We start from the raw sequence: 13,106 nt of genomic DNA on the forward strand, positions 1-13,106 counted from the left end.
ACGGTGTGTATGGTGGCCTCTACTGTGTACACTTCTCACGTGATTACTCAGCAAAGTATCCAGGCAATCATATTCTGAAGTTTGTAGATGGCTGTTGTTGGTCTGATCTCTGATCTCTACGTACAGGAAAGAGGTGGAAGAGCAACCTCACATGGGCCACGAATTCAGCCAGTAATATGAAGGAAGCTGATCAATGACTGTTTTTCATGAGGAGGCTGAAGTAGCTGATCTTGGGGTACCGTGTTCTGGTGGAGAGTGTTCTGACTTCTTCTATAATTGTCTGTTATGGCAACTGCTCTGAGGCTGACAAGACGGCGCTGCAGAAATCTGCCCAAAAGGTCACCAACAGCAGTTTCCCTTCTCTGGAGCACGTTTATATTAAGAGATGCAGAATCGGGTATTGAACATCAACAGCATCTATCTAAAAACTAAATTACTGGAAAGCTTAAATGATCTGCTGTTCTGTATCAGTGGTCTGTTTGCATGATTTTGCTTGATAAGATGAATTATCAGTAACATAAATAAACTAAATGCACCTACATTGTTCTCAGACCACAACACACTGGTTACATTTTGAGCATTGTTTAAGGACAACCTGCTCTGTCACTGGTTCCATCAGCCAGGAGAAGATCCTTTATTTTCTCCTGGTTGTTCTGTAAACTGCCCCACAGTGACGCTTGTTCTTTTAACATGTGCAGCTTCTGCACAGGTGTACTGTATACAACTCAGATCAAATTACAAAACACATGCACGCTTTTATAAACAAGCAGAAAGCAACACAGTGTGTTTTTTTCCTTCTTCAATTAAAGTTGGCTTAATTACTTGCTTACTCCAAGCACTCTCTGTGAAAAGCCATTACACAAGAGAAGTGAATACAGACAAATACACACCTTTAAAACATCAAACACATAACACTGCACTGCTCTTAAACACTCACAGAGCAACCGTCGCTTTTCATAGAGGTGGAAAAGGAAAGATTTTGAAAAAGCTGTACCTTTGCTTTTAGCTAGAAGAGCAGGGGAGGCGGAGACAGCACAGAATCCACAGCCAAGAGTGCCCAGAGAGGGGAGAAGAAGAAGAGGGAAATTTAGTCCAAATTATAGCAGACACCAACCATATCATGTCATAGAATTCAATAATGCACAGCACCATCTTTGATGTAACTGTACATCTCAAACACATGAAAGCCACGAGCAGTAACTACTCAAATAGAGGACTTCTGGGAAAAGGGGCGGATAGAACACTCATCAGGAAAATGAGGAAATTTGTATAATATCTAAAAGTAGAGATGCATGCATGAAAATAAACTTACAATATATATTACATGACCATGCAGAGCTGTTTCACTAATTTACCCTTTCATTCATACTCATGCATTTTGTCCCGTTTCTACTGACATTCATTCCTCTTCTTTCCACTGCATACTTTCACCTCTCCGGTCTTCCTACTCTCACTAGACATCTCAGTGTGTCTCTCTTGACATTACGACACGTTTTCTCCAGATAGAAATAGTGCAGCCCTTCTGACCTTCTCTATACTTCTCCATCAACATTCTCAGAGCAAGCATCACATTTGTAATTCTCGTTCTGCTGCTCACTGATCATCGGGTCACTTTAAAAACTCTTTCTCATAGCTTCATGGTATGGTTCCACTCCCTCTGTAGCCATCAGTACCGGCACAGCTCCTCTCTCCTAGACATCTACACACCTGCACCAGTGTGTGATGTGGACCAAGTGCCTTTCACTCTCAATCCCTTTTTAAAGCTGCTCACTTCCTCCTTATTAATTCTCTGCACTTTCTGAATCACTAACTTTCCTCCATCCATCCTAATCTCTCTCTCATCTTTCTTCATTTATCTGCTTCTCAGAGTACTCCTCCCATCTTCGTACCACACCTGTAACTTGTTACTACATTTCCATCTCTATTCCTTTTTTTTTAGTGTGCGCAGTGAACACCCGTGTCCATCTCTATCACTAATCACCCTGACCTGTTTCACATTGTTTCTAGCTCAATCACTGCCAATCCATCTTTCTCCTTAGTGTCATGTTGTACATACAAACCAATAAAAGCCTTTTTCTTTGCCTTTCCCACTCCTTCCTTTGGGAAATGCCTTTTCTGTCCTGTGCATCCTCATTCCACCAAAAGACAATTGTCCTTGTCTTCTTTCCTCTGTCCACAGTATAAATCATACACCTCCTTGGCTGTTTCTGTCTCACTTCATCTCTGAACTTCCTCCTTCAACTTCCACCCTGTAACGCTTGGCTCTGCCCGATTTCCAGAAACACTCTACAGACTACGTCTGATGCTGCCCACTGTAGCTACAGTCTCTCCAGGACAACACATTTCAGGAAAAAAACAAGCTTTGTTTGTTACAGTTTTCTTAGGACAGTAAAAAGAAGGAGAGAGGGGAAATAAAATAACATCGTGTATTGAACAACAGCATCAAAAACAACCACAGCACAGCACAGCACAACAGAGTCACAACCAAAGATAGACTTGTAGCAAAGACATAAAGAGAGGCATACCTTGCTCTGCCATCATATGTGCAAGGCCTTAAGAAAATAGGAAAGGTATAAAAGAGAGGAAAGAGAGAGAATATTTCAGCAAAGAGAACACTTAGTTTCAATACCCTCTGGTATTGTGATGATTCATGCTTTTACTCATAGTGAAAGCATAACATCAGATCACACAGGTGCCACAAAGCTTCCTGTGCCTGAGCAGGAGGCTTCCTCGTAACGAGTATAACACATAAAAAGCTCATGTGTGCTTTTTACGTTTGTGTAGCAGAACTCAACTGACCTGCTGTACAGACATAAAAATGCGATTTCTGCTCTTTGCTCTTTGGCTGTTTGAGGCAGCAAACACAAATTATAAACACATTATTGAAATGTCTTCAGTTTATTAGTTTATGTCCCTGTCACGCTAACACACAGCTGCTTATTTAAACATCCAGTTGATGGGAGTGACATGTCTGTTTTTCTGTTTCTGGTTATTGTCCAGTTCTATTTTTTGGTTTAGTCTTTTTTTAGTATTATAGCTGCTTTAAAATGAATTGTGACAGAATATATAATATTTTAAATATGATTTCCTGAAGGCCAGCTCGTGAGCTGTCCAAGCATTTGACACACCATGAATGTCCTGTGAAGTTTTAGTCCACAAGAACTGAATTTCATCACTTTTGTGCAAAGACAGTAAAATAATGAGAATTAATGCAATGCTCTAGTTTAATAAATTCTTTGTTTTCAATCAGATACTTAAATATCTCTATAGAACTTGTTAGAGGTAAGTAATCTGTAACTACTGGTATGATGAGACAGCCCAAGAGGCAGGATCCTATAATCTGTGTTGAAAATCAGATTTCTGAAGGAATAAACAGAAATATTATGGACATTTGTAACTGAAAGATAAACCTAATATCTGCACATGGTTGAATAATTAACACATAGTGTCATAGTAATAGTCTTAGTGATTTGTCCCTCCTTTGTAAAAGAAATATCCCATTTCAGGGAATGCAATGTGAATTATGTTAAAGCACAGACAGGAACATTTCATTAAGCTGGAACAGTAGCTTCACATTGTCGTCACCAAGTCTGTTTGCACTTGTCTGAATATCTGCTTCCATCTGACATTATTCACTAAAAACACTCACCTGGCATGTTGTTGCTGTTGATTTCTAGAGCAAAAAAAAGGAGACAAAGAAAACAAGCAAAGGTAGTATTAGAAACACACTTGTTTCTTGCATGCTGACTATCATGCAAATAATTACACACATAGTTCATACAGAGGGCTGGCAGTACACTCAGCCTTTTGCATGTTCTTTACAATGCAGAATGTTTCAGCAAGTAGCACTTAAAGCAGCAGCACTTTGAACCACAATCACGACAGGAAATACAAAGAGAAATGTTCAGCACAAAAAGGCATTTGTTCTCACGCATGTGTGCATTTCCCCTTATCCTGCATTGAAGTCACATTACCTCATTTATTCTGTAATAGTATACTGTTACTACAGCACGAAGACATGCAAAGAAAAAATAAAAATGTCAAATGTTAAAGCCAGAAAGGCCCTAATGTCAAAGATCTACGGTTGTGGTCTGAGACTCATTATGGGCATCTTTCAGGGTGGAGCAACTGTACAGGGGCGATCGTGGCTCAAGAGTTAGGAGTTCGCCTTGTAATCGGAAGGTTGCCGGTTCGAGCCCCGGCTCGGACAGTCTCGGTCGTTGTGTCCTTGGGCAAGACACTTCACCCGTTGCCTACTGGTGGTGGTCAGAGGGCCCGGTGGCGCCAGTGTCCGGCAGCCTCGCCTCTGTCAGTGCGCCCCAGGGTGGCTGTGGCTACAATGTAGCTTGCCATCACCAGTGTGTGAATGGGTGGATGACTGGATATGTAAAGCGCTTTGGGGTCCTTAGGGACTAGTAAAAGCGCTATATAAATACAGGCCATTTACAGAACAGATCTTTATTTAAGTATTAGGTGCAATCCCCAACCTCAGTATAAATACAGGATCTACATGTCTACATTAATCCCCATGAATATTTGGTGAAATGTCCCTTAGCAAGTTGAACCTTAACAGGATACGTTTGTATCAACAAGCTTGTGACAAAACTCTGGTTGGATAACTGACCACAGTTCTCTTTCTTAGCTCTTGGATCTTCAGGCCAATCAGAAGAGTGCTGCCAAACAAATTATGCTGACAGAAAGAAGTCAATCATGATCACTAACAAAACGTTTAACAGGCCTTGGCCTTGTCATGTTATAAAACATCCATCCATCCATCCTCATCCGCTTTATCCGAGTATAAAATAATAATGCAGAATTCAGCTGACTGCAGTGAGATTTTACACACTTTATTTATTTGAGCCTGTATATGCACCTTTGACCCTGCGTGGATTAGATGATGATGATTGGATGTGAACTTGTGATCACAACTGCATGTTTGCATATCCACAGATACAAATGTGGAAATATGGAGCTATTTGAGCTTTTGTCACAGATGCAAGAAAACTGAGCTTCTATATGAGTTTCAATCTATTTTTTACGTACAAATTTACTTACATTAGCAAAATAATCCACTAAGACAATGATGGCAACAAAAAAATAGATCTCTGTATAACTTAGTTTGCTACACAGAACTCATACTGTATGCTGTTAAAAGCAGTACAAATTATCATTGCAACTAATATTTATTTACCTTGAACACAGGCTTGGAGAGAAACCCAACAAAATCAGTGATTTAAAGCCACTGGAAACCAATTTTAGGTGGAACATTGTTTGTTTGCTTGCTTCTTAATCCAGTTAACCTGTAAATCACTTAATTCAAGAAATGAATAATTGTGGAATCTATAAAGAACAAGTTAGCAAAGAACAAATTTTAGATTGTATTTCTCTGCTATTGTTGTTCCTGGGAGCCTGTCACAACAGCATGAAATATCTTTCCATGTGTTCAGTTGAAACTTTGAAAATGCAAACTTCACACATAGACTGGGACTACATTTCAACCAGTGGTGCTGAGGATCTTGTCAAAATGATAAACGCAGAAAAGTACCAGCAGATTGTGATCCTCCATGCTATAGCATCTCAAAAGCATCACATGTACTGCTTCATTTTTCAGTATGTCATTAATCCCAAATAGGCATAGCTGGACTGGCCATCGGCAATTTTTCTTTTTTTCGTTTTTTTCCCGTAACGGTATAAACAATGAAAGGTGGAGGATTGGCCAGATGCTGGGAGATGTGTAAAAATAACTCAGTTGTTTGGTGGTGGCTATGGCGGGGCTTCCACAGATTCAGTAACATTAGCAAGTGGTGGAGGGCAGCAGGTGCAACACGCTGGCAGGTGGATGAAATGCAGGAGGAGCAGAGACCCGAGGCGGTGAACTGAACTTCAGTTAAGAAGTTATGACCTGCAGTCTCTCTGGGTCAGATATAAACCAAGTTTAGGTGGAGTTTATTCTCGTTATGCTGAGTTTTTACAGTCAGTTACAATAACTCGTACTGCGTACTAGCTAGCATGACGGAGTTTATATACAGCTGGGCGGGTGCTATGATGTTAATGATGTTGAACTTGTTTTGTCTTATTTTATTTATAAGGTTAGTTAGTAGAGTTTCCAACCGTCCAGTAAAAAACAGAATCGAAAAGAAAATATTACGCGTTTCGTATTGAGGTGAAAAGGAACAGTTTGTCCCGGACTTCAGCTACAATGAAAAAGACACAAAGCTGGAATTATTGTCTTTGCTGCACAGCTGCCTCTTCTTTTCTCATCCTCTCCCCCTCCCTCTCCTGTTTCTACTTCAAGCATGAAACTGATCAGTGATCAGCTGATCGGCTCTCTTGTTTATTTATCGTCCACTTTGCGCCAGAAAGAGGAAACCAGCGGATGTCGCGCTAAACAACAGCAGCACGTTTAAGCTTGATCAGCTGTTGTTAGAATGTGTTTAATATTAATTTCTAGTATCAGCTGATGTTTGCTGGAGCCACAGCTGTAAAGCTGCTGGTCATGATGTCGGTTTGGATATGTGGTGAGAGGGAAACATGAAGATGAAACCAGGAGATGTCCTTACTGAATCATCAGAGCTGAACAGGTGATGGAGAAACAGGTTTACCTTTTAGGTGACATGAATGGGTTGAAGTTATGAACTGTTTCTGAGAGACTAATAACACCAGGATCCTTTTTTTTAATGTAGCTGACAGCTGGTAACTGTGCAGGGGCGGGTCTAGGAAAGTTTTGCCAGGGGGGCAGGTGGGGCATTAAAAGGGAAAGGGGGGCACAAAGAAATACTTTTCATTCTTATTCTCATTTAAAATGTCTCACTTTTAACAAATAATTATCTGAATCTTGCAACAAATGTTTTCATCTGATGTAAAATGTATAGAAATCCATTATTGTACATAGTAATTTTTTTAGGGTGCTATCATAATTTAGTTTAGTTTAGTTAGTCCCAACACTGCTGACAACTGATCCATTCTGTAGTTGGTATCCGTAGCCAGTCTTGTCAATGATCTCACTGAGGGGATTCAGGCCTATGCAGAACAGCAGTGGGGACAGAGCGTCTCCTTGGTAGATCCCTCACTTGATGGTGACTTGTGCTATGGGCTTGAGGTTGGCCTCTAGTGTTGTACGCCACACCCCCACTGGAGTGCACTCCAAACTGTACGGCCTCAAGGTTAATGCCGAGAAGACCAAAGTCCTGACCACCGACGGCTTACCAACGATCATCCATCTCGACGGTGTGCAGATCAAACAAGTCCAACAATTTCAATATCTGGGGTCCCTCGTCGAGGAGAAGAAAGTGGCATCATCAGTGGAGAGACGCTCCAGAATTGGGCAGGCGGCGGCAGCATTTGCTTCCCTGCTCTGGTGCATCTGGAAGAAGAACAACATCTCATTGGCGACAAAGATCCGCCTTTACCGAACCCTGATCATGCCCATTCTACTTTACGCCGCAGAGACGTGGACAATGCTCAAACACAACCTGAGCAAGCTCGAAGTTTTCCAAATGCATTGCCTTAGATGCATTCTCGGCATTTCCCTTCGCGACCGTCATTCGAATGACATCTACCTCACCAGCTGCGGCAGCCAACCGACGATCGGCCACCTAATCCAGCGCCGCCGATTTCGTTGGTTTGGCCACATTTGTCGAATGGACCCGAGCCGCTACCCCCATGGCCTACTCTGGTTGACCCGCCCCACCGATTGGAGGGTGCATCGAAATGCACCAAAGAAGACATGGATGAAACAAATCCCGGATGATTTGAAGGCCCTTCGACTTGACCTCGAGCAGGCAAGAACCATCGCCCTAGATCGAAAAGCGTGGAAGATAATCGTTGGTCAAGCAAGAGAACCTGCGGCACCTACAGCAGCGTACTGGTTGCGCGGCAGACCACCACCGCTGGTCACCCGCTAAGGACAAGAAGAGAAGAGAGACACCCCCACTGAGTTCCTGATGAAGTCCTGTTGATGTTGCATAGGTCTAGGCCTTCCAGGATCCAGGTGTGGGGCATTGAGTCATAGGCCTTCTTGTAGTCAATCCAGGTGGTGCACAGGTTGGTCAGCCTAGTCTTGCAGTCTCGGGTGACTGCTCCATCTACCAGTAGCTGGTGTTTTCTGCCTCTGGTATTCTTGCAAATTCCTTTCTCATCTATTGAGCCATGTTCATCTTAGCCGCTATGATGCCTGACAGGAGCTTCCACATGGTGCTGAGGCGGGTTATTGGTCGGTAGTTGGAGGGGACCGGTCCCTTCTGGGGGTCCTTGGGTGTCAGGACTGCCCAGCCTTCGGTTAGCCATTCTGGGTATCTCTCATTGACTGGCTGGTTATTAGCTGGTTCATATGTACGATGGAGTGCAGTCAGCTTCTTCAGCCAGTAGGCGTGAATCATGTCAGGGCTTGGTGGTGTCCAACTCCTCATACTGGAAAGCCAGTCTTGGATGTCTGCCTGTTCAGAAAGGTTGCTGTGGTCTGATATTAGGTCCACCAGCTACTTGGCATTGGTGTAGTGTAAGTAACGGAACCCCATAACTAAGAAGATTCCTCATTTACATTAACAACAAATGGAAGTCTGTCAGATAGAGTCGAGTCACACCATTACAGCACAGTTCCTTTGATACCAATTGTGTGCTCTAATCTATATAATAAAATATTATTGTCAAGAATATCAAATGATGCACTGAGGTGTAGCACGATAAGTTGCCTCAAGGCACTATATAAAATAACACTGAATTGAATTAAACTGAATCGAATAAGTCCACTTTCTGAGGCAATGTAAAGATAATTGGTAACATTCACTCGTGCTGTTTCTGCACTATAGTCTGAATCCTGACTGAAACTCCGCAAATAAACAAGTTCTTTGCATACACTTGTCCAGCTATTTTTGGACTATTCTTACAATATTTTGTTAATAAAATGAAGCATAGAAATTGGTCTATACAATAATTTGCTATGACAGTAAAAGCTTTTTTAAGTAAATAATTAATTGCCGCAATCGTAAAACAGGTCTGTTTTAATAAAGATAAACTGATCATATTTAAAACTGAAACATTAATGAATTGTAGGAATTAGACTTATTGATGATTTAAAGGAGAAAATGAATGAAAATAAGTAAATAAGGATAGGAGGGTAACAGTACTAGCAAACATCAGCGACCACTACAGGCACGTCTGTGGGAAGGCGACTTTTAAAGAAATGAGTGAAGTCATCACTAGTCAAAGCTAAAGCAATAGCTCAACAGAGCTCAAACTCTCTGTTAGCCTGGGTACAAGGCTGACAACCTGGCAGGTTCCCATTTTCCTCTTTCTTACATATGGTAAGATGTCCTAGCTTTACAAAGACCCTTTTTTTTTTTTATAGAGCAATTATTTATCCAGGCCAAATGAAGATCTTCTAAATTAGCAAGGTGTCATTTCCTCTCCAACTTATGAGTTCTTTACTTGAAGGCTCATATTTGTGGGTTGTACCAGGGAGTCAAATGTCTCTGACTGGTTGCTTTCTTTTTCAGAAGAGCCACAGTATCCAGATTTGTATGCAGTCATGAATTAATACTGCTGCAAGATAACGGACTTCTGTACATAAAGTACAATTTAGGTAGCTGTTGCTCTTTGTTACTATTGCAAGTCATTCCCTTTTGTCTCTACTGCAGCTATGTTTGGTCTCTTCCTGTTAAACTGAAATTCTTCTATTAACTTATCAATTCTCCCAAGTGCTTGCTCATAAGAGATCATCTGATCATTGGGCTTTTCTAATATAGTAAGGCTTGCTTTGAGACAGCTGTTGTTGTAAACTGGCATTATAAGACTGAACAGAACAGCTATCTAACTTTTGTTGACACCGGTGATTTACAGGTAACTAGGGAAATATTGAAATGTGATCTGCCACACCATTGTCTTGAGAAATATGGTAGTCTCAAAAGCAAAATGGGATGATATTTGAATTAGTGTTAATTCACTTTAAGTTTTTTAATCAGGTTTTCTAACAGGCCCAATTTAATCAAAAACATTTTCTGAACCAATCACAGATAGAGCAGGGCGATATGGCCAAAAATATAATTGATGCGAGACAAAATACAACTCCACAACATTACTAGCGCAAAAAGACAACCTTCTATTTATTTTCACTTAAACAAGAAGCTGGTTTTTATGTACATTAAAGCTTTATAAAAATGTAACAGTGCAAATGCAAATTCCTTGCTGAAAGTTTAACCAAAAGGCATTTCCAGTAGAAATGGGCTGACATATCCTGAGCATAACCATATATAATATCCACTGAAGTTAAAAAGAGGTGCTTTGCAACATTAAACTGCAGTGTGCAGTACGCATTTTTCGGACCATAAGGTGCACGGGATTATAAGGCACATTAAGTGAAACAAAGCAGTCAGATAAATCAAACTTTATTAAACTCATTCTTCTTGCTTCCTCCACTTCTGTACCATTGATTCATTAATGTTGAATTCTCTGGCAGCTGTTCTATTCCCATGTTGTTGCAGTATATTAATGACTAACCTCGTATTGTGGATGGATTATCTCAGTTGTTCTCCTGACTGAAGTTTGGTCCGTTTACAGCATCCTGCTATGCGATTGCATTTGTCTCTAACCATGAAGAACCTTCACGTTAACTTTTATAAGTGGAAAAGTGTTAGTGTTCGTCCTCCAGCTTCACTGTTTATGTTATGCTAACATAGCTGTATCGCTAGCGATCACGTAGCACATCATTATATACCAGCTAGCCCAACTTCAGTAACCCTACAAACGTCACTGCTGTTTAGTTTTCTGTCTTCATTTATGTTGGAAGTGATAGCAGAGCTGTACGTTTGATTTTTTTCAGAAATCTCTCAGTCAGAACATGCAATATCATGCTTAGGTAACTAGCTAAACTAGCGAGCTAACTTCCGCTAGCTTCCTGCTAACTTCTAACTCCGTTAAATGTAATAACTTTTGTTTTCATGGATGCCTGGAAGTTAAACTTCATAGTTACACCTGGTAAAGCAGCAATGCTGATCGTTTTATTAAAGATGAAAGAATTTAGACAGTTTTTAACTCTAAGTGATGCTGCAGTGTTGTTTGACCTGAAAAAGACGGAGTTTAGGACCCAGATTACTCCCAGATTTAAGAGCATCTTAGTCCGACAAATATGACAATAACAACGGCTGCTTGCATGTTCTGCAAAAAAATGTGCTTTGTTGTGTATCTGACGGACAAACACCAAACCAGTTCCACATCACTGAAGTTGCACCATTTTTACAAACCAATTCTGGTTCATCTGTTTCACTCAACAATCGGCCATGTGCGTATGAAAACAAAGGCACTGCGCATGCGCGTTTTACTCCCATTCTATCGCGATATTTCATTTTCCTATCGTTGCCTAACATTATACCGGTATTACCGTGAACGGTATAATATGGCCCAGCCCTAATCACAGATATATAAACTAGTTTGATTGATTTTTTTATTATCTGCATTTTGAAAAAGTAAAAGACTATAGACAAGTAAAGCAGTGTTGTTATGTTAACCTAATTAAATACACTCAATTAGGTTACATTTAATTAAATATTTGACCCAAACTTTAGCTCTTATCCATTATTACTGACAGATGAGTCAATTCTTATTTATCAAATACAATATATAAAATATATTAAAAAGGTAAAATGGTAAAAACAAAAAAAGAGAAAGAAAAAAGTCATGCAAGTGAGTTATGACAAATTCTAGCTGTCACGAATGCAAAGATATTTTGCAAAAACAGACTAGTGAGTTTATTCTGGAGCAGCTCATAGGTTTAGTTAGCAGCAAAAGATACAATGTTCTTGGTTAAAAACCAATTCTGCTCTTAGATCAGTGAAGAATATCTTCCTGTATTCGTTTGGGCCACTCACAGAAATGAAGCAATGGTGTGACTGACTTGCGATCCATTAAATCCTCTTAGCATGGACAAATTGGGCATGTTAGGGAGTTAACACGAACGCAGGCAGATGGAAGTCAATCTGATATACATTACATATTAATTCAGTTTAAAGTGAAGACTGTCAACTGTGCTCAAATGTCAAACAAGCTGATCCAGTGGTAATCAGGGGGAGGAAGTGTGTGTGTGTGTGTGTGTGTGTGTGTGTGTGTGTGTGTGTGTGTGTGTGTGTGTGTGTGTGTGTGTGTACACAACAAGCTGTAATAACGACATATTTCAATGAAAGTCTCGGCAGTATTGAATATGATGGCACACCAGTGATTACCAACATTTGACTGGTTAGTTTTCATTTCCAACGTTATGGTGGACGTTCTGGAGTCGATAGATAAAAAAACGATCCAGTTTTGATGCATGTCTGTCACTACTTGAAATTCTCCACAAAGAGTTTCAAGCTTTCTGTAATTCAGTGAAGCAGAGCACAGCCTTCGGAGAACTGGCAGAATCATTCACAGAGGGAATGACGTGACTCTCAGAAGAAGACAAAGAAAGTCGGAGGAACCATTGGTAGGTTTTAAACCCCTTTATGAAGTGCTCCAGCTAACAATGGCAATAGCAATGAATTTCAGTATCATTTTCTGACATTGTTTTCTAATGTTACATTTTGACAGCTTGTCTACTGAAGACAGTAAAAGTTAGAATAAAACAAAGTTTTAATGTCTTGATATAAAGTGCCTTGAGGTGACTGTTGTTGTGATTTGGCACTATATAAATAAAATCACTCACTAAGAGGCATTGTGTGCAGGCTTATCATTAGTAAATAAGATGTGTTGGTGCAGTAGAAAGAAAGTCAAAGGTTCATTTCATGACAGAAATCAGTGATGCAGATTGAAAACAAACATTACCTGAAACACTAGCAAGCAAAAGTGCAAAAACGCAGAGTCATTCATATGACTTAGAAGTGTCTGTTTATGTAGACTTGCTCTCTAAACAGTGTTAAAACGTTAGCTAACATTAGCCAACTTTAACTGTAACTTTAACCTTCAGTCTGCTGGCCAAGGAACTGATGTACTTTATTGTCTTCGTTTGTTACAGTTTCTTAATGTGGTCAAACTGGGCTTAGGTGATTGTTTACAGTACAGTTAGATTAGAGCTGGGCGATAGAACGATAACGATATGTATCGCGATATAACTTTTACTCGATAGAGAAATTAAGCTATCG

At 40.3% G+C, this 13,106-nt stretch overlaps 1 protein-coding gene across 1 annotated transcript in view; it reads right to left on the minus strand.

Annotated features, from left to right (window-relative positions):
• The window catches only part of nrxn3a (neurexin 3a), a 220,619-nt gene that overhangs the window by 182,245 nt on the left and 25,268 nt on the right, over positions 1-13,106 (minus strand). Inside the window, 3 exon segments of the mRNA XM_014408191.3 lie at positions 995-1,006; positions 2,526-2,552; positions 3,650-3,673. Of these exon segments, the coding sequence (XP_014263677.2) occupies positions 995-1,006; positions 2,526-2,552; positions 3,650-3,673 (63 nt within the window).

This window comes from Maylandia zebra, linkage group LG19 (genome assembly GCF_041146795.1).
Source record: "Maylandia zebra isolate NMK-2024a linkage group LG19, Mzebra_GT3a, whole genome shotgun sequence".
NCBI classification, from domain to species: Eukaryota; Metazoa; Chordata; class Actinopteri; order Cichliformes; family Cichlidae; genus Maylandia; species Maylandia zebra.